The following is a 22,864-nucleotide window of genomic DNA, read 5'->3' as shown; positions in this document are numbered from 1 at the left end:
GAGGATCCGCCTCGTTCATGCAATTGGTCTGTCACAAACCTGTTTCATGCAATCCTCCGTCTGTCACTCAACAGCACAGTCTCTCCTCCTCCTTGCTTGGCATCGGGGCTGGTGTGTGTGTATGTGTGTGATTGTGTATGTGTGCCCACCTTGTTCCAGCGACGAGCTATCCGAAAGCCAGCTGTTTGCAGTGAATACATTTCTGGCAAAAGCCGCCGGCTCGACACGCACTTTATCCCCCTCTTTGAGGCTGTGGTCGTAGCCTTTATGTTTTACCGTCAAAATGAGTCAGGATGTGATGGGGTGCTGTCCTGCTATCGCTAGCTAGGCGGACAAATTCCTTCAACCAGCCTGCTGTTTCAATCACTGCGGGTTGACACAACATTAGCTGAGGCGTTGTTGAGTGAGCTAGCGGGCTAGCAAGGCAGCTTTTATAGCCGTTACGTCTGTTCTAGCTAACGTTAGCTAATGTAGTTAGTTAGAGAACGGACGCATTGCTGCGGCGTGGATAGTGCAATAACGGTTATCACTAATGTTAGCTTCTTAGCAAGGACTACTACTTTTTTCTAGCGTAAACTAGCTCGCTGACGTTGAAGAGACTGCACAGATATCAACTGTTACGGGTTTGGATGTCGCGACACTGCAGTTTTGTACCACTTTTGCCGGATTGTGAAGACAGAATTGGACCACAGTGACAGACGAAAAGATAGAATTGGACCACCAAGTGACCGAGCGGGTTAATGATATAAACCAGGTGTTAAGTGGCTAATCTGTGGCAGTTGCAGTAATTTTAACACTATCTGTATTAAGGCAGAGCATCTCGGGGAGGCCCCGCCGTCTCCTGACTCCCCTCCCCTGTCCGAATCTCCCGTGATTTACCGAGAACACCCGGGCGAAGTCGCAGTTGTTCTCGGCTGGGGGGACAACTTGACAGCGAGGCCCCTAGCTTTAGTCTCCCCTCCCCCAGTCCCGTCCATCCATCCATCCGTCCAGCCCCGACAGACCGCCTCCTCCTCGCCTGAAATCGAAGCGAGGACCGGGGATTCGGGATAAGCCGAAACCGTGGGCAAGTGTTTGTCGGGTCCCGTATAAAACCGGGCTGCCAAAACCAGAGGGGATGACTCTGGAGTCCATGATGGCTTGCTGCCTGAGCGAAGAGGCGAAGGAGTCGAAACGAATCAATGCAGAAATTGACAAACAACTCCGCCGAGACAAGCGAGACTCCAGGAGAGAGCTAAAATTACTTCTTCTTGGTATGTAGCATGCTAATTCTCATATACTCCTTTATTGTACTGTCTTGTGTCGTTACATGCAAAACTAACCTCCTTGGGCCTTCTTGGCAACGCTAGCAAATATGCTGCTAGTTAAGGTTGCTAGCTGGGAGCCTGGTTTCGGTGTGAGTAACGTTATGGCATGATTTCCGAAATGCGTGGCTTGTCTTGTAGCTTGTTGAGTTACAGTTAGTGAGCTGTCTTGTCCAGGTGCAAATCTGCAGGAACAGGCTTGCCACCGATACAGTCTCTTTATTCGAGTGTGTGTGTATTGCATTGGTGTGCAGACAACAGCTCATTTGGCATCGAAGTTACTAAGATGTCACCGTTTACATGCTACCACATGCTAGTCAGTGGGCCAATTTGGCATTATAGACTAGCCCTCGAGCTATTCAGTTGGTCAGCTTCAAAACTGCCACCGTGGTTTGTTAGCTGCTGGTGGTTAAGAGGTGAAGATGGTCACTTGATAATAGAAGAAGCAGCAGCAGCATTGGGTTGCTTTACACTGTTGCTCACCAGGTTGCATAACATTTGTACAGCCTGAGGTGCCTCAGCTAGACCTTGCTTGGTGCTCATTCATTCATTTATCTACCTCTCTTATTTATTAGTGTGCACCCAGTGTCGCAAATCTACCCTTCTAGCGGACAAGGATACTGAGGGATTTGCCCCCTCATCCTGGAGTCTAGCTGAGTAGGTTAGCTATTTTTATAGCTGGTGTGTGGGCAGGTGGGAGCTGCTGTTGAATAAGTTGCTCTGTACTGCATTGATTCATAGTTCTGTGGACACAAAGAGGAACAATAGGCTATGCTTTACCACAAAATGTACTTGCATTGCTTTCAGGAAAATGTATTCTGTGTGCATGCAAATTCTAACAGGCTAACTTTTAACCGCATGTGCATGATGTGAGCCCTCAGCCACTGAAAACAAGAGATTTCAATAGATTTCTAGTGTGAAAGCTCCTTGGAAAAAAAGAAAAGCAGGAGTCCATTTTTAGGACAATTAAAATTATCTAGGTTGCATCCTTAGTTTCAAAACGTTTGCTCTCATTTCTTGCCCATCAAAAGCAGCCCTGGTTATTTGACATGTGTGTCTCCTTTCATTTCCCTGCTGAATACCTCAGCTTGGAGAAGTAGGCCACACTAGAGTCATACCGTCGATGGGACATATTCTAATCTGTGTCATACATTTTAATCGCTATTGCACTCTATTCTACCTGGCGGCCAAGGTGAACAGGTGGAAAGGGTGTTTGTTTTTGTGTGGCGGTTTTGAAATGGTGTGCTGCAGTCGCATTTCTCCTGTCAAATGATCAATGAATGCATGGCTTCACCGAGTGATTTTAAGAGATTTCAGGATTCAGGCAATCATTTACATTCGACACTAGTGTGCTCATTGTTTTAGTTGTACTGATAGCGTTTCCATTATATCCTTGTTTTTGACAGTCGCGTAACAAAATGTCAGTTTGAAAGACTGAAAGCAAGCAAGAACTGCAATCAGTCATGCTGTAAGTGGCCCATCCTGTGTGAGTTAAGGCTGTCAGTGGACGCCTGGATAAGGACGTGTAAGGCAGGATTAGTTCAGGTCTTAATAGGCTTGGTTAAACACATCCGCTGCTCAGACTTTGAGATGTCACTGACTCCTATTATCCCCTGACATTATTCTCAGGCCCACAGCCCTCAGTGAGCTGCTTGCCTCTTCTCACCGGAGGATGAGGACAATCTCTCTTTCTTAACATTTACCCACTGTGTTCCATCGAGTGTATTTTTACAGAAGAGGGAAAGTGATACTGCAATGCATAATGAGTACTGACCGTTTAGCCATCTCAGTGGAATATTGTGGGAGTTATTCTGTCATTAGCTACCCTGCAGTTCAGTGCATGTGCAGGAGATAGGTTGTATATTTCAGCTGGGCTTGCAGCAATGTATCCAGTAGCTCCTTCTGGCTAAATATGCACATTTTTAGTTGTACATAATGTGTCACTGCAGACTGCTATAGCTTGAGTACAGAAATATTTTAGTGTGCAGGCATGCAATCATGCGATTTCTTTTCAAGGTATCCAAAATCCAGCTCACATCTGATGCTGTATGTCTGGATTTATTATAGAATGATTGATGTACAGTACACAGAACTCCAGTGTGAAGAGTTGCAACTATTCTGTGTTTTTGTGTCATTTTAAATTAATTGTCTTGGGGGTTTTGGACAAAAACAAGACAATCAAAGATTCAAATACAATCAATACAATTTCCTAAAGTCCAAGGTGACATCTTTAAACAGCTTATGTTGTCTGTCCAGAGGTCCAAAATGAAAAGTAATCTGTTTACAGTGATGGAAAACAGAGGAACGCAGCAGCATATTTAAGAAGCTGCAACCAGAGAATGTTTTCTTGACTGAAAAATTATTTAAACAATTAATTTATTAATCTTTTCAGCTCTAGATTGATGTAACAGGTCCTACCATTTCTGCTTGTGGCATTCCCCTAACAAAAACAGTGTTTCTCTCATTAGTTCAGGTCCACCCTCCTCTGTGTCGCTCTCCCTTCCTGGCAAAGTTTACAATATGGCCAGGGTGCATTGCCATAATAGCCATGTCTCAACAAAGCAGTTATGTGGCTATGCCAGACACAGGCATGAGGTTTCCAGACTAAGAATACTGTGAGGGTGAATGTTAGGGTTAGTTTTGTAGGTAAAAGATATTACAACTTCAAGCTTAGCCACTTGGTCAGAAAATAACAGCTCTGCCAGGGCTGCAGCAGTGCCCACAGTCTGGCTGCCTGTCACTGAGGGCCATATCAGGCCATACCAGCAGCTTCCTGCTCCACAGACCAGTGGTTTGCCTCTACTTGGTCAAAACACAGTGGGCCAGGAGCTGTGGCCTTTGCTGCATAGGGTAAATGAACCGCTGGAGTGAGTGAACGGTCAGTAAAGTGAGATGGAAGGGCAAACACTTTAGGGTTTCTCAAAGCGCTGACCGAGGTAAACTGTAAGCTCACAGTCAAGCTGTCAGTGTACCAGTTGGCATTAGTTTTTTTTTTTTTTTTTGGGGGGGGGGATGTGGCCTTCACATGAAATCTGAGCAACAGAATATGTGGTGATAAGTAAAACATCCCTAGAATGATGTCAGCAACACATTTTTGGTCATCAAATGCAGTGTTTAAGAAAGTGGTCTGACTGGGGTAAAAGTTGGCTCCATGGTAGCACATCATCCCAGGCGTGGGTTTAATGTACAGTCTTTTGCCAAATCCTCATTGATTGACTTGTTCTTGTTGATCCTCCCTGTCTCAGCAGAACGTCTTGTTTCCAGGTTAAGACATCCTTCACAGGAACAGTCTGATTGAACCAAGAAGAGGATCAGGGGTTAGGCTCAGATGTTTATTGCTGACCTTCCTTCTCTTGCCAAGCTGTCTTTATTTTGAACATATATGGCAATAGGGATCTTCTAGCTCAACTCCTCAGTGTGTGTGTGTGTGTGTGTGTCTGTGTCTGTGTGTCTGTGAGTACAGTACTTTTAATGCCAGTGAATGTGGAGCTATGTGCTTGGTCATTATGGTTATTAATGAAATCTTCTTTGTTGTGGTCAAATCTAACGCTTTTAAATATGGAAATCATCATGAGACAGGTTTTTACAATTTAGAAAATCTAATACAATAAAACAATAACAAATATTGGCTGATAATTTTCTTCTTTTTACATGAACACAAACTTTTGATAAGAATTTCTTAAATATGGTTATTTAGGAATTCTGACCAAGCTATGTACTGGATGGGATATTTTTTCAGTTGAAAAATAAACCTCTCTGGTGGACTAACTATGTAATGGAAGGACTGTTTCTAAACTACCGCAGACATATTTTTGCATTTCTACTCTGCAGTTTCTTGTTACTTATCAGTTGACATGCACCAATAGCAACCTAATATCAGCCAGAAAATTGGCCCAGCATCTAGTGCACTTAGCTGTCACTTATTCTCAATTATGTTTAATGGAAAATAGCCCAGAATGTCTTCAAAAAACAGATCTACAATTGTAAATCCTTCTGCATTGACACAGCCCCTTTGAAACACTTCTACAACCATATTGTTTCTGAACACATGGTTATGAAGGTGGCTGCAAAATTGCTACAAATGAACAGTCATTCAGAAAATTTACTTGTATAACTTGAGATTTCATAAGAACATCAATGTGCAGAAGGAATGTAATATGTTCTTTCTCTTTACTTGCAGGACATAATTGTAAACCACTGATACTACCAACCACTGTTGCCTAAAGACTGTTCAGTGTCTTATCCTTAAGGCCAAGTATGTTTTGTATTTCTTGGGTCATTGCGTGCCTTTATTATAATGTTGACAGCCTTAAATCTGTAGGCTACACGGGCACCCCAAAGATAACCTGTATGTGACTTTAGAGAAACAAAAAATCAAATGTTCTGTTCTCCTGAAAAATGCATGAAAAGTTAACTTATTGGAAATTCATTTATACACACTGCCTTTGTTTTCGCCCAGTTTTGAGACTTCAGAAAAGATTATTGACTGTGTGTCATGCAATATGTGCGATACTTCTGTTTTTTTAGAAATGTTTGTTATGGACTCGCAATGCAGAGCAATGAATTGATTAGGGACTATATGTATGACCACGTATTAGAGCTTGATTGCGAATGGTTTTCTGGATTCTGTTGAAGTTGTATCCTTTTCACTTCAATCTGTACAATGACCTGTAGCCAGACAGGATTGTTTATGAAATCAAAATGTACAAGTACAATTTCAGTATCAATCCAAGTCAATGGAAGTCAAAGGGTCACCCCTCACTTCAGTCATCTTGAAGGCACAGTGGAGTAAGCACACAGCGCATGTTCTCCATTACAGAACAGAACATATCCGGTGTCTCCATCCAGACTCCCTCTACATCCCTACTTGTTTGCAGTAAATGCTCAGGCAGTCGCCCTGCCTCAGCCAGCCTTGCACACATTCTTTGTCTCTCTCTATGCCATGGTGTCTTTTACACAGTTGCTCATATTGCTCTCTAGTGCACAGATGAACTGGTACGCGTGCTCACATACACACACACACACACACACACACACTCTTAAATGGGGTCATGGCTGGTTCTCTGGAGATATGGGGGTGAATGAGGCTAGATGGTGACTGTCCCACATACTGCCGCTACCCCCGGTCCCCAGACAGGACGGGGGACGTAGCTTGCCTTTCTGGTCACTGCCAGTTTCCTCAGCCCTCTCTGCTGACAGGGTGGCATGTTCATTCCTGTTTACTCCCACCAGCTGCTGCGTACAGTAAAGCCCACACTTCTCTCTGGATGTACCGTTTCAACTTGTGTCACTTCATTTTTCAGTTTCATGTCAGATTTGGAATGATAGGCCATGCTTACATTTGTCATTTTTTTGGAGGATGTCAGGCTTTTCAATGTGGTTGTGAATACTAGTGGGAAAACCTAAAGGGTTAGGGTTAGAAGGTTAGCTTAAATTGGTTTACCAGAGATGTGCAATGTATGTTTTCTGCCCATGTGTGGACACAGAGCGATGGAATCTCATAGAATATCTGTTATGAGATCCCCTAAAATAAGTGCTGTGGCTTAAGAAATAATGTCAACATCTAGGATTTGCCTGTTTTTAGTGAGAAGCAGCTGAGCACAGTGTGTGTATTGCAGACTAAAATACTGCTGCTCGCTCCAAATCTTTTGTAAAGCCAGTATTTGATTTTTTTTTCTTTTTCTTCGCTCACCCACACCCACTCGACCAGAACAGCACTCAGTGCATACTCACTGGTGAACAGACAAAGCTGTCCTAAGTTGGTCAAATGATCGTGTTGAGGTGTGACTGTGTGTATTATGTGCAGTGCATGCTATAGCATGTATGTTCAATTTACAGCTCTGACACCTACGCATATGGAGCACTCAGCAGATGCAGAGACATCAGCACAATGCAGCAGATCCTGACAGCAAGCAACACATGCTGGAAAGCTGCAATAGAGCTGAGAGAGAAATAGTCCTCTTTGGTTTGTGTTTATGCTTATGTGTGTGTGTTTGCTGGAGTCCTGTACTGTCTGCACGGCCGAGGTCATTGCAGGAAGAAATGGGCCATCACTGTGGAGGTAACAACCATGCCTTGAGGTTGACCACAGGATTTGTGTGTGTCCACAGTTGGTTAGGCAGCTGGTGTGTGTGTTGCGTAGCTCCAGGCTGCCTTGGTTCAATCCCTTTCCTTTGTACATCTGAAAGAGGCCAGTTTCCAAGATGAATTTAGTGAAAGATTGAGACCCACGCTTCATTTCGATTGGCCTTGTGATTGTCTGATTCATGAAGTATCTTTCCAGGTCTCTGATAAAAAGGCTAACATCTATAATGCCAATCTTGAGGTTTTGATAATACTTTAACCTCTGCTCTGTCCATGCAAATTTCTCGCTCTCGCTGAGATTGGACTGCCATGCCCTGCCTGAAAGGACAGTTCATAGACCAAGATAAGCCAACACTGTTCATACCAATGGACAATTATATTTTCATGTGTATTTGCATGCAGGTTTACCATGATGCTGATAATACCCTTCTCCTGTTCATCGAAAGCAGCGACAGGCATTGCAGAGGGAAGCCGGGTTTAGCAGGCACGGCCCTGCTTGTGCATGAGGCCTTTAATGGCCGGCCATGCCTGCATATGAAGCATGACGGAAGAATTATAGGATATGAGCAGACTGTGTAAACAAAGCAAGCCTTATACACACACACACACACACACACACACACACACACACACACACACACACACACACACACAGAGGCACGGTCAGATAAAATGACGGTGAGGCAACCTGGGCTCAACCAAAACTGCTGCACTAAGACAGTGGTGTGTCAAGTCCATCAGGTGTTGTGTCACACGCTGACATCAGTCGCGTTATGTAAAGGCTTATGAAAGATAGCCTGGCAACGGAGGATACAGGTGAAGTGTTTGATGTCTTTACATGATGGATAGCTGTTACTATTTACCTACTGTCTCACACTGGCTCTTCTTAATTTGGCAGTTCAGAGCAAGTCTTAATTTAATGTTCATTGTCGTTGGGTTACCCTTGATTGAGACTTAGCTCTGTTCCAAGAAACACATCGGCTCCACAAAAGACCAGTGTTAGTGTGTGGGCTGTGTAGTGTACCTTGCAATGTTGCATTTGGGCATAATCTAAGCTCTCTGTCTTTTTCTCTCTCACACTCGTCGCTACCTAGAACAGAAAGCATTATCAAACCCAAGTAGTGTGTGAGCTATTAAAAGGTGACCTCCTTTTTCTAGGTCATTACCAAAAAAGAATGGATGGATTCTAGTTATGAATATCCAAAATTCTTGACAGAGAGGGATGAGAATGGAGAGGCATATTTCTAGCCTAAGGGAGGTTAGGAGGGGTTGTGACGGAGGGGAGGAGGGGGAAGAGCGTGTAGTGTATGTGTGGGGGAGAGCTGGTGAGGGCATGGAAATGGTTGTGGCTGGCGCTGGTACAATCTGGGGAGGAAAAAGGGAAGACAGAGGCCCGCAGTGTGTTGTCTGGTGAAAGAGGGACACGACAGTTAAGAGAACATAGTGGAGGGAGATCTTGTGACGGGGTCACGAGAAATAAATCAGACATTAAGCTGGAGAGTGATCCTCTTGCTCCTTTGCTGAAGCTGTCTGTAGTCACTACCAGGACACTACTGCCACAGCCCAATACAAAGAATACACTCTCTATACTTGACTCCTTTTGTTAGCTAGACGACCACAGTTTGTATTAGACCGACTACCTTGTAGGCGCCAATGTGCAGCATCCATTGCAATGCATTGATTCATCCAGGAGACATGATGAAGATGAAACCTTTATTCTGAATGATTTGGACAAAATTGGACATTTCCTCAAATGAAGGACAGTCATTTCCCCTTATGGACACGGTGTTGAAACCCTTATTTTGTTTCTGGGATTAAGGTATTTCTACCCCACATCAGCAGTGAAGCAGCTATCTCTGCCAACCGTTTTTACAGTCCTTGGTGTTAGGAACCCCTTGCTACTGACCTCAGACCTGCTTTTTTTCCCCCCCCTAGAGTCTCTGTGGAGCTGAGGCCCTTCTTCTCTGTGGTGCACCAAAAGATGAAGAGCACAGAGCAAGCCTGAGGGGCTCACAGTTATATTTACTGTCTGCTACGAAAGAGAGGAGAGAGAAGGGGCGGCGGAGTGTAGGGAGGGGTTTAAAAAAAAAAAAGAAAAAAAACACACAGGAACGAAAAAGAGAGGGAGACAGAGGATGGGGTTGCCATGGTAACGGAAATATGGCTGCTCTTCAAAAACCTTGAATGTAGGTGGTGGTGGTGAGATGAGTGTGTGTGTGTGTGTGCGTGCATGCGCGTGTTTGTGTATGTTTTTTCCTCCTCGTCTTTCCCTTTCAGTTTGCCAGATATTATGGATGTGCAGGATCCTTTTTGATTTCACTGAGCTTTGAGATGCCATCAGCCTTTTTTGTTTTTTTTTTAATTATTTTTTTTAATTTATTTATTTTTTATTATTTTATTTTTGGATGGCCTGAGGGTGGCGTTTCTGGGCATGTAGAACATAGAGGACTAGTGTGAAATGTGGGTTAGGCCCAACAGAACCCCCCCAGCAAGTTGGGGGTTTATTTGGCAGTCACTGTAGATCTTGAAAAGCTCAAAAACAAGTGTTTTACTGGATGCAGAGATTTTGATTTTGAGACTGAAATCAAGAATCTTTTTGCATCAATAGAAACAGAATAATCGTTTTAAAAAATGTACATTATAACAGTATATAGTTACATATAGAGTATATAGTTTTTTTCGTGGGCACCATTCTTTCTTTACCATATGTGTGAATCTGGAAACCTGACACCACTTGAAATATTACAATGATCTTGCGTCCAGATATGGACTCAGGCGGGCAGAGGAGGATCACTGAAGGAATGCAGTCTTTTGACAACGACCCCTACTGTCACCTTTTGGCAGAGGCAGTTCAGTGTCAGATCCTTAAATGTAGGGCAATTTGTTTAATCATCCTCATTAAATTAGCTTGTATCCTCTGCCACTCGTCTCTCTGCTTCTTTCTAGAAATATTTTTGATTTGTTCGCTTTCCAAATAGTTTGATAACATCCTGATGTCGCACAAAGAAGCTTTGACATATTAGCAGTCGTAACCAGTTTACTTAATCAACTTGGAATCCCAGTGGAGGGATTTCATAACGTGTGAAACTGACTTAGATGGGCATCTCACAGTAATCAAGTTTTCAGAGAAGTATTAGACCTACTAGATACTTTGGCTTCATTTGGGCCAGGCTGTGCGGATTTGACTGGTTTATTGATTAACAGAAATGAATGATTAGTACTTAAACATCAGATACACAAACAGACTGTAGCATGTTCTTGGATCTCTTCAACTGGCATCAAAGTTTTTGGTGATTTTTGCCTTTCATGGAGCATCTGTCTTTGGTTACAAATTTGGCTTTTAGTCATCTTGGCACAAATGAGAAGCCTGATTTCAAATTGAGCTATCTGCTAATTGGAGGGGACGGGGTCTAGCACCGAATAGGGCTGATAATATAGAAAAATTCTAGTTTTTAGTCACTATTTTAGTCATTTTAAATCACAATATTGATACAGATACCTTTTTTTTTTTTTTACACCTAGCTAAAACTAATGCATTATAAGAGGTGAGGTGTTGAATTTACCTTTAACAGTAATATTGGCTGATATAGTTTGTGGTGCTGTTGAATTGCATTGAGGTGTTTCTTTTCTCCACCTCATTCATATCAAAGGTAGACTACATATTAGTGTGTGATAAATAAGAAATAAATTCACAAACTTATCATGTCTCATTATATATTTTGTCACTGTGTCCATTTGTACTGAAAACTGCTTCACCAATGACTTGAAGATGCCACATATACAGTAGTTATTGGGCTGATCCATGAATGTCTGTTTATAGTTATTGGACAAAAAAATCACAAAAAGTAGCTGAAGAAGAAAATATTCTGTACTTAGTTTTCTTTCATCTTTCTCAGATGCTGTTAATCCTTTACATGAGAATCTCAAAGACTGAGAGTTTACCTATTACCTAAAACCTCTGTGTTCTGTGTAATCAAATCTTTCTAATGTACTGTCATTTGCTGCACTGGTTGTATTATTATAATTGGTGATTTCCAGAGTGGCCAGGGACTTGATACTGTGAGTGTATGAAGAATGTCATTCATTTCTACAGGCTTCTGCTCATCTCTGTCTCATTCTATGAAGCAGAGAGTTTCCTGTCTCACCTTCACCCTCTGTCTTTCTTTCCTGCTTGTTTTCTTTTGGTATTCTGGATGTGATGACAGACCAGACCTTACATGGCTTTGCAATGCTATACCACTTTGTCCACGAGGTAACTTTGCTGCACCCTGTCTCTAACTCTATGTGTTCTCTGTCCCACTCAGGTACGGGAGAAAGTGGCAAAAGCACCTTCATCAAGCAGATGAGGATCATCCATGGAGCCGGATACTCAGATGAAGATAAGAGAGGCTTCATCCGGCTTGTTTACCAGAACGTCTTCACGTCCATGCAGGCCATGATCCGGGCAACTGAGACCCTCAAGATCCCCTACAAATTTGAACAGAATCGGGTAAGGATTGTTCCGCAGAAAACATACTTATACAAGTCCTGCCACCCATTCCAAAGTATCTTCTACTCTGCACAGTGTTTGATATTGTATGCCATTTGGTTGGATTTTCTGAAAGACCACAGTTTATCTGCACAATCTAAAATAGTCTATATTTTAAGCAAGCTTCAGGACACACAACACATCCAAACTAAACTCCAGATATAATATTGGGGTATTTGTACATAGGCTGCTTTTAATACATTAGCATGACTGAAAATGAAATATTTACCGACATCGTGGGCACAATACAACAACATAATTATAGTCTATTACTGTAAGCTACAGTGGTTCTCAATTCCAGTCCTTAGAGCCCTGCTGGTCTTTTATTGTGAACCTCTAATTGAGTACTGATTTACACCTGGGATGCAAGGTGAATGTGATCTGATATTCAGTAGGATAGACCATCAGTATGCTACCTTCATAAGGATCTGGATTTAGAATCACTATCTACATTATGAATGAACAGTATCGTCACCTCATTTTTGTGAAGCAAATGATGTTTCCCGTAACAAGATCATATTATTGCCACTGTTGGCATCCACAAATAATGTGGTGACAGAAATATTTTCGGTAAGAGACATCACTTAGTTGAAGTCGTCAAAAGAAAATGTTCAATTTAATGTTTAAAATTTGAAACCCACTCATTATATGCCACAAGAAAGAATGAAGATGGATAAATCAGATTTACAGTTTGTCCCTGTCAGTGTTGACAGTTTTAAAGCCATCTTCAGCATGTGTTGCATTATTGCATCAGTTTAACGGTTACGTTTCACAAGAAAAACTGTCACGTAATTTATCCAAATGAAATGTGTGTAAGTTACTCTTGTTACTGTTTCCTTATTCAAAATAAAAGTCATAGTCCTGAACTGAAATCACAATTTGTTTGAATTAAAATATCTTCATTTTGGTAAGAGTAGTAAGAGGCATATTTACTGTTATTCATAGTTACTTTTGTTTGATTATAGTATGTATATCTACACATCAACCAGGTTTTTGTTCGTCTTATTCAGTTGACAGGTTTAAATTCCTCTTTAACTGAAGCAGGGTTACAAGTTCACATAAGGTCATATTGTAATTAATGGGGTAGTAGTGGAGAAGGTATTGACAAGGCTTTTGTGCAGGTTTAAAGCAGTGTCAGGACCTGGTCACCCTAAAAAAAAAAAGAAAAAAAAGAATTACTCATTAAGTGCAGTGAAAATGTTACAGAAAGGAAGGATAGAAACATTTTGGTTGAGGCAGCCATTTCAGTGCACCAGATGTGAAAACCAGACATAAAGTACAGCGAACTGGCCCCATATAAGCAGATGGCATAGCGATATTTGAGGAGCTGCTGTAAAGATAATTTGATTATAAAAAGACCACTGTGAAGTTTAGAAAATAAAATGTTTGTTCCACTCATCTATTATCAAGTTCTACGAATAACATTGAATAGTTAGAGGGAGGGAGATAGAGGGAGTGGATGCCCCTTTAGATGAACTATGTAAAGGTGTAAAGATGAGTGTCTCACATGGTATGTCTGTTGGACATTATACATGGCTGACCTTTGCCCATAGCTTTATTTATTATTTATTTATATTTATATAACTTTTTAAAGACCTTTTTAAGAAATTCTTCACAATGTTTATCAGACATTTTCATATCATTAAATGTCCATTTTGCTGCTCTTTTTAGCCCTGGTGTCAGTCTCCAACCTCTTCATCTGTTATTTTTCCCAGTTAGACCAACTGTCAGTTGTACATCTTTCACAGGAAAAATCTTCTGGTGAACAAGAACTGACACATTCAGTTTGTCTAGCAGAAACTTTATCTGGGATAAGTAAAATAAGTGGGTGGTTAGGATCAGCCAACAGGTCTAAACAGAAACATATCTACAGATATGCAAATTATCTTCAGCTGGAAGTTTTAGGAAATATGTAACTTAATAAATCTGGTTTCATTTTGCTTTTCTCGTTTTCTGTTTGTCCTATTGCTTTCCTATCTCACCTTCTCACCTGTGTCTTCCCAGTCTAATGCCATGCTCGTGAAGGAGGTGGACATTGAGAAGATCAATGGGTTTGACCAGCCCTACATTGTAGCTATCAAGAGCCTGTGGGCTGACCCGGGGATCCAGGAGGCCTACGACCGCCGCAGAGAGTACCAGCTGTCTGACTCCACTAAATAGTACGTTTGTCTGTCTGTCTCTCTTTGTTGTGTTTGTGCCTCTGTAGGATTTAAGAAGGTGTGTGTGTGTGTGTGTGTGTGTGTGTGTGTGTGTGTGTGTGTGTGTGTGTGTGTGTGTGTGTGTGTGTGGCAACCACATATGCATGCAGGATTAAAATGGTGCGTCTGTGCTTTAATTAATGTGACTGAACTTGTGTGTGCATCCAGATGAAATTTAAAGGGTCACTTCATCAAAATCAGTAGTTGTAGCTGATTACAGATATCTGTTGCTTTCAGAAGCACTTTTAAATGATAATGTCTGATTACTGAAACTATCTGCACAGCTTAGTTGAAAAATATATTTTGTATGATTTTGGGGAACTGGCCCTTTTAATTTTATGTGTAATAGGGAGTTAGAATTGTCTCCAGAGATCAAGACAACAGTTTTCACAGTAATTAGGGTTGAGATGTGTGGCTTGTGGCAGGTTGTGTGTGTATGTTCTGTCGTAAATACCTGTGTTTAATAACCCTGTGGGTTATGTAACGTATGCTGGGGCAGGGCAGCACATTAGCTTTTTATCCACAGACAGTATTGGTTGACAGATTTCAAAATTCACCAGTCTATTTACACAATTGACAAATACACAAATAATCTTATATGAAAAATTATACAAGAGCCACTATTTGGCTTTTAATTGTTGGTTGTTTTCCACTGTGGCTGTTCATTTACAGTATATGATAAGTGCGTGATAACTTGATAGCAGTGCAATGTGTCATTTGGGTTCCTTGCACCTGAGAGACGACTGGTTGGCCTCACCCATGCTGTATCATCCAGATAATAGAGAGCAGAACAGTGACTTTGAAGCCACGATCCTGCTTGTCATTTAACCTGCTTATAAACTACATGTTACCATCTATGAGCATACTCCAGAAATAAACACAGAATACACACAGTCCGATCTAATATTGTCACAGCTAAGGTTAAATGTGTGCACTCCCCAGTGGCTCCTTTTCTTTATGCACACATAAGCCAAAAATGACTATGATTTAATTTAAAATTTAAGGTTTACATTTAATGTCTGAATGTCGGTAATAACCACAGATTTTTAAGAAATGTCAAGGTGTATTCATTTTGTTTCCACTTTATTTGCTGCCAAATGTGTAAGCCTCTCGGTGTGTGGTTATGAGTGTTTGCTACAATTCCAGTGTAATGATTTGTGACAGGAGGCTCAATGGCCAAAGGTACTTCAGTCACTTTATAGTGCCTCCTGGTTGTAGAATTTCTGTACTACAGTTAAAAGCTGCTTCAAGTCTGCATGTGTTCAGGAGTGCTTGCTGTGTGCGCAATATAATGGTAAATGTGTTAGCTATGTATTTGTCCTGCATGTTTCTGAAATTGGGAAAGACAAGAAAATTACTGAATGTCTTTATTTCAGCATTATCTACACTGTTCATACATATCTCCAGTTACCTTAGCGATATAGACCGAGTGACTGCGGAGGGATATGTTCCCACCCAGCAGGATGTGCTGAGGGTCCGTGTTCCCACCACGGGTATAATAGAGTACCCATTTGACCTGGAGAACGTCATCTTCAGGTACCCCTAAGGCACCAGGACTGCAGCCTCACCATAGTTAGAGGACAGAAACCACTGATGACTGTCAGGATATTAGCACATTAGTTCAGAGGGGGTTAGTTCTTATAAATTATGCTGAATAAAAAAATGACAAAAAAGGTAAAATTAACCAGATGATTTGTTTCCAGTGCAATCACAACACTTTTACAAACTTGCAAATGCCACCACATTATTAGGGTAAAAAGACACAGTCGTCCTTCAGAGGAAAATAAAAATGATGCTGTGTTTAGATTAAATGAGCCTGAGGGCCAGGTTGGTTAACCTGATTAGAACAGTGGTTTGTGTCCAGAGTTGTATTAAGGTTCTGACCCAAGGATGAAAACTAAGGCCAGACATGCTGCACTATAGCGTGTGGGGAGCAGCCACCAAATACCAGATGAAGAAGGATTAGACAGTGATGTCAAAGATTCTCCAGGAGATTGTGTGAGACAATTGGCATGATTTGAAATCTAGTAGATTTGAAACGTTATATGCCTTTGGAAATAGAAAGTAGGGAGTATGTTTCCTGCTGTCTTTGATATCATACTTGTCCTACCCTTCTTTATCTGATTGCAGGTGCTGCTGTTTCTGCTGCTCAAGTCACTGCTACTACTGTCACTGATGCCACTTCACTGTCTGCAACATAATCCACAAACTACTTGACCTCACAGCAAATTGTTGTCGATTTAAAAAGAGTCAAGTAAACTCAAAGCTACAGTTGCAAGTTAACAGCTAATCTCCAAGGTCTTGTGTTGGTTTATGGATAGAGAGTGTTGGTGGAGCAGTGACACTAACAGCCCTTTGTTTCTGAGATGTGGCGTTTTCTGTGAAGCTTCTTCAACAGGACTGATCCACACTTCCTGGAATGGCAGGGGGGGTTGTGGTAATTGCCTGTCACGCTTTATATAACTGTTTTCCTGTCTTTTTTTTTCTCTTTATCTCTCTTTTTCTCCACCGGCCTGCCTGTAGTTATCTTACCGATCTGGATCGTATTTCAGATTCCAACTATCTTCCCACTCAGCAGGATGTGCTCAGGGTGCGCATCCCCACTACAGGAATCATAGAGTACCCCTTCGACTTGCAAAGCATCATTTTCAGGTAGAAAGATGCCACTTTTTGGCTGAGTCCCTCCGTGTTATGTCATGACATCATTAACTCATACATCATTTGATGTGTTTTTGTCCAAAGCCCCAATTAAACCATGTTGTTTGTCCTCCCCGTTAATGGAAAGAACTTGTAACCTGTGACTTTTGATTTATAAATTTGACTTGAGTGTCTCTTTCCCATTCCTACTCTTTAACGCTCCAATCATAAAAACCAAGTCATTAGCATTTTATAGTGTCTCCATAGACCCCACACTTTCTTTTACCTCTTGCCACCAACAGCAATCATACCACACATAACACAGCCCCCTAATGAACAGAAAGTCCTACATTCTGGTGCCCGGTCTCTGTAAATGGGTCACCTCCTCTTTTCCTCCTCCTCTCCTCCTTCCCTCTCCGGCTGGCAGAAGAAACGAGGTCGTCCTCTCCGCGGTGGAGGAATGTTATTTTGGGCGGCAGGTCCTGCAGGGCCTATATTGGCCCCCGGGTCTCTGTGGACCACAGTGGACTGGGCCACCACCAGGGGGCACCCTTGCATTGTGAATTGTGCAGCTCTCTTAGAGACCACATAGCACCTGGTCTGGAGGCTTGCACCTGTGCATCCAGAGGTGCACCGAAATACGCACTATGAAGCATTAAATAGCACCAGTGCCATTTATATACCGGCTTTGACAGGAAAAGGTTCCTGACGTGAAAGATTTTATTGAATCAGTTGTCACAGATGAAAGCTTAATGAAACTGGGACCCTAAACTCCCTTATGAGTGAAGGGTGACCTTGTCAAAGAGAAGCTTGGGAAAACTGAAACCTTACGAGGATTCACACATTTCATCAGTCAGGATTGCTGTTCATGAATCGCTTCAGCGAATGCCAGCCTGTCTACCTGCAGGCACATGTCCTGACATCAAACTTTTCATGCCAATTTTTGCTTAGTTAGTGGTGTTAGTGAATCTCGCATGACTTACAAATGCCATACTTCTTCAGCTTGTAGTGTCTCGTTAGGTGATGTAGGAGGCGTCATTCTGCCATGAAAAGGATCCCACCATCAGAGGTGCCCCCTGTTTCTGTCATCAACATTTCAACTCTGCCTCCTGCCCTCTGTCTGTCCTCTATCCTTTGTGCCTGTACCCCCTATCCATCTCTACTTTTGTCCTTCATTTTATGTCCCTCCCCAATTTGTTTTGTTTCAAAATTTAACGATTGTTGTGTGGTGCTTTATCAAACACACACCAGGGTGGGTCGAGAAAGCTTTCACCGTATCACATAAACAGGAGTACCCACTGATCTAGTATCAGATGTAATTTTGACTTCCTGTATGACCAGATGAATGCCACTCAGTTTAAGAATTCCAGTAAGATATTTCAGTTTGGACTGTTTTGATGCACAAATATATAGACAATTTATTATACAGCAAGATGTGGGTTATTGACCAAAGTTGAGTCTTATCTGTAAATTCATGTTTATCGGTTGGGTATTTTTGTTTATACATGTTCAGTGTTCTGAGATCGGGGGCAGGTGGAGGGTGTGTTATGCAAACTAACATACAGAAAATATCCATTTAACAATTTAAATAAGATTTTTCTTTGTATACAAATCAGATTCACATATTACTATACTTCATTTTTGTGTAGTTTCTGGTTTTGCAGGTTTTTCTCTGTCCAGAAATGTTGAATTGACAGACTGAAAATGATAAGATTTCTCAAACTGATTGGTTTTCCTGGTCCTTGATCTGTCCTAATTGGGAAGCTTTCATCTTTGCAGTGGCTTGCATGACTCACTCACAGTGAAGGACAAAAGCATTTTCATAGTTCACATTTATTTCTGGTTTATTTGTAGTTTGTGTAGATTTTTTGCCAAATAGAGATGACTGTACACGTTTGGGGGAGGGGGGAAGAAAAAAAAATCATGACCAAGAAGTTGTGAATTTGAGGTGTTGAATCCATCAGGTGTTAATTGTTCAGTTAACTGCTAATTGTTCAAAGATTATTCAAAATAATGTTAATAGGACTGCAGTATGGCCTTTTTTTTTAAAAAAACAAATGGTGAGGACCCAAAATAAATGATAGGCCTATTTCTGATGTCTCCTTACATATTCATAAAAATATGCTTTCATACGTCCCTGGATGAGAGACTGTATTTTTATTTGGGTCATGTGCTGAAAATGTTTAAGGAAGACATACACCAGAAAAAATCTTCAGGACTGCTGGGCCTGAAACTAATCTGGACCAAAACATTTTGTTGTAAAGTTAATTTGCTGTGTATGCATTATGTTGCACAAAGTGAGTCATAATCCAGCGTATTTGTAATGTCATAGAATATACAGGGTTCATGATTTGGTGCTGGTACCAAATCTAACTCGATGGATTCAAAACCTTGGTGAAAACAACATAGCACTGTCCTAAAAGCAAGTTTGAACTTCTGTCCTGTTAAACACTGAGTTCTCATTCTGGCCTCTAATCTTCAGTTAGATCACTTAACATCAACTAGGACACCAGGATTTATTTGATGACATGTTGTTTTTTTTCGTCTCGCTTCTTCATTTGTTATCCCCCTCTTCACCTTCATCTTACCATCAGGATGGTGGATGTAGGGGGTCAGAGGTCAGAGAGGAGGAAGTGGATTCACTGCTTTGAGAATGTCACCTCCATTATGTTTCTTGTGGCCCTGAGTGAGTACGACCAGGTCCTGGTGGAGTCAGACAACGAGGTGGGTGAAATAATATATCTGCAACACCTTAACCATTGATTTAAAAAAAAAAAAAAAAAAAAAAAAAAAAAAAATTACACTCTGCCAGAGAACTTGAGTTTTCTCACACTTTTGTTCCCCTACAACAGAACCGCATGGAGGAGAGTAAAGCTCTATTTAGGACTATCATTACCTACCCTTGGTTTCAAAACTCCTCCGTCATCCTCTTCCTCAACAAGAAGGACCTGCTAGAGGAGAAGATCTCCTACTCACACTTGGTGGACTATTTCCCCGAGTTCGATGGTGAGATCATCTATACGTTGGTGTATATGAGTGTGTGTTGATTAATCTGACACATTTTTTTTTTTTTGTGTGGTTCCCTCTAGAAGTTTTAAGTCTGCAATCACCCCCTCTGACAGAATATGTGAATGTGGATGTTGTGCACTAGTCTGAAATTGCTTTTGACCATAGTCTTTTCAAGAAAAACAACACTGACATCATCACTTTTGACTGAAACTCTGGTCTGGGTCGTTTGTGGTGTGACAGCAAAGCAGATTAACCACTGGATTTTATGATGGTAGATATTAGATTTTAGGCTGAATTCAAAACCCAGACAACTATTAAATCTATCTGCCAATCATGGGAACTGTCAAGATGGCAATCTCCAGACCTACAGTATATGAGCGATGTAGGTGTATATTAGCTCTCCAGCTAACGATGACTTCCATTACTAATCAATCTTGCATTACTGATTTATCATTCAGTCATGTAAAAGTCAGACAACTGTGAAAATGCAGTTTAATTACTTAGAGTTAAGGCGGCATCTTCAGGTTTAGTCAGATCAAAAGATTCAAAGGTATTCTGTTTATTACCATATATGACAAAAAAAGCAGCAGTGAATATTTGCCCATTTGTTCTCTAAAAAAAAGACATAATTTTCTCTGATGCATCAGAAACTGAGAAGAAGTTAAAACCCAACTGTTGAGCTGCTTTCCTACTCCTTGCTTTTTAGCAATCAAAACAGTGTAGCTTCATGCATGATTTAAGATATATGAGGTTTACTTGTAGTTTTGACCATAACACACATAAAGAGCTTTTTTTTTTGCAAGGTCTTTGTGACACCAGACAAGATAAATAAACACAAGGTGCAACACTACATACTCTTCTGTCACTACTAGCATGAGAACATCCCAATGTGGGTCCAAGTGGTGCAGATGATGATGTCACAAAACTGTCCCATGGATAAGTTGGTCCATATCAGTTTGTGTTAACACCACTGAGTTAGTTTGTCATAAGTCAGTGTGAACAGGAAAAAGAACAAAACAAAAGGTAACAATGGAGCAAAAGAACTGCACCACAGGTGTGAAAGTGATGCAGACACAGATGTTATGATGCGTTTTAAATGACCGTCCTTGTGGTGAGAAGTATATGCATGTTTACATGTGCTCCTCCATGTCTAAATTTCAGGTCCCCAGAGAGATGCACAGGCAGCGCGGGAGTTCATCCTCAAGATGTTTGTGGACTTAAACCCAGACAGCGACAAGATCATCTACTCTCACTTCACTTGTGCCACGGACACTGAGAACATCCGCTTTGTGTTTGCAGCTGTCAAAGACACCATCCTACAGCTCAATCTCAAAGAGTACAACCTGGTGTGAGGGCTCACGTACGACGCACATCTCCTCCCCATTGCACAAATGCACACCTCTTTGGAAGTGTGCACTCAGCTCCACATGCATTACACAGCACACCATGCCGGCTCACTCACACACATACTCACACACACACACACACACACACACACACACACACACACACACACACACAAGCAGACACGCATTCTAATAGAACCCTTCCTTTCCCCACCCCCCACCACTTGCACCCCCCCCAGTACAGTACTTTCACAGACCCTCCCACCTGCAAACGCCGCCCCTTGCTCTTTCACCAAAGCTCGCCCTCTTCCTCCTTCGCTCGGCAGCTTGTTGTGTCAGAATCCTCGCTCCTCCCAAAGCTGCTCCGTGTGTCAGATTTGGCTCCGGCTGCTAGCTCTGGCACATTTCATCTGGCACACAAACCTTTCACACGGGCTGTACAGTGACTGAAGGGGACTTTGGTGTTTGTGTGTGTGGTACGTGTGTGTGTGCGTGTGTGTATATTTGGGGCAGCATTGACTAGCAAGGAGCTGCGTTTTGGTGAATAGCAGCATCAAACCCCTTTGGCCCTCTGGAGTTGACCCTCATTGGTGTGAGATCAGATCCTCCGTCATCTCCTTTCTGCCAGTGTGGGAGGAAGTGAATTCTGTATCTGCTGAAAACACCCAAGGACCAGCGGCTCGATGCTGACAAAAGAGATACTTCAGAGTGACTTGGACAGGATGTGAGGTTTCACACAGGATGCAAGGGGATGGGGCTGAGGATTCTGTCTCCACCTCGCATCTATGAATGTACCCACCAGTTTGAGCATCGCAATCGCAAAAAATAGATATATATATTATGAAGTAAATGCATATGTAAACACACTTAAGACAAAAAGCACGAGAGGACAAGACATAGCTAATCAAAATCTGTTCATTGCTGAGATTTTTTAAATGTTTTTAATGATAGAAATTTGTTGCTACGTCTACTTCTATTTAACAGATAATGGCTAAATGGAATGGTGATAAGAAATGGTAAGAAAATCTATAAAAACTTTTAAACAAAGACATCCAAAAAAAAAGAAGCAACCAGAAATTTACTTGACATAAGTATCCTTTAAAGATTTCTGTATTTTTATGTTTAAGTTAATCACATCGCTTCCCCCCCTCCAGATGTTTTCTGTATGGATTCACAGGGACAATCTTCCATGTGACCTTCACAGTAACTGGCTCCACTGATAACACCCCCATATCCTTAATACAAAACACCAGTAGAAGGTGAGAGGACCCTGCTTTTTAACACAGGCTCTCTGATTGAGTGGAAGCAGACGTGGAGGGGAGTGTGATGTCATCATCAGTGTTAATCAGCCCACAGGGCACATCTGCAGCTTGGGCTGCAAGTAGCTTATTCAACAAAATAAAAGCTGTAAATTAAAACACGCCCAGAATCCATGCGGTAACATCTCTGATGGCGTCACACCTGCATCGCTCAGCCGTACAATCAGACCCACTTCCTGATGGTGACATGGTCTCTATTACATCAGGATGTGCTTCTGTTTACTTTTTTTTGGTTTTGTTTTTTTTTGTTTTTTTTACTGTATAGTCACTTTGTTTATAAAAAAAAGATTGCTTGCTATTGAGTGGTGAGAGGAAGGGGGGGGGGGGCGTTATGAACCTTTCACAGAAAACGCACTCTGAAGTCTGCAAATGTTGTTTGTGTATATTTGTTTGTAAATACATATACACAAAACACTCCTGTATAAAAATGCTCTGTGGT

The 22,864-nt window shown here is 41.6% G+C and overlaps 1 protein-coding gene across 2 annotated transcripts; it reads left to right on the top strand.

Annotated features, from left to right (window-relative positions):
• Window positions 1-114: 114 nt before the first annotated feature.
• Window positions 115-22,686, top strand: LOC111226150 (guanine nucleotide-binding protein G(q) subunit alpha-like). Of its 2 annotated transcripts, none has more exons than XM_022751251.1 (7): window positions 115-1,253; window positions 11,693-11,877; window positions 13,921-14,075; window positions 16,638-16,766; window positions 19,346-19,475; window positions 19,604-19,757; window positions 20,922-22,686. In XM_022751251.1, the coding sequence occupies exons 1-7, from the start codon at window positions 1,118-1,120 to the stop codon at window positions 21,110-21,112; spliced, it is 1,080 nt and encodes a 359-aa protein (XP_022606972.1). In that variant the 5' UTR covers window positions 115-1,117; the 3' UTR covers window positions 21,113-22,686. The 2 variants fall into 2 exon arrangements, with proteins under 2 accessions (XP_022606972.1, XP_022606973.1); XM_022751252.1 differs by lacking the exon at window positions 16,638-16,766 and adding an exon at window positions 15,522-15,650.
• Window positions 22,687-22,864: the final 178 nt, after the last annotated feature.

Source organism: Seriola dumerili, unplaced genomic scaffold (assembly GCF_002260705.1).
Source record: "Seriola dumerili isolate Sdu_G_001 unplaced genomic scaffold, Sdu_1.0 BDQW01000149.1, whole genome shotgun sequence".
Classification (NCBI taxonomy): domain Eukaryota; kingdom Metazoa; phylum Chordata; class Actinopteri; order Carangiformes; family Carangidae; genus Seriola; species Seriola dumerili.
The sequence above is the reverse complement of the archived record's forward strand: the minus strand, read 5'-3'. Positions and strand labels throughout refer to the sequence as shown.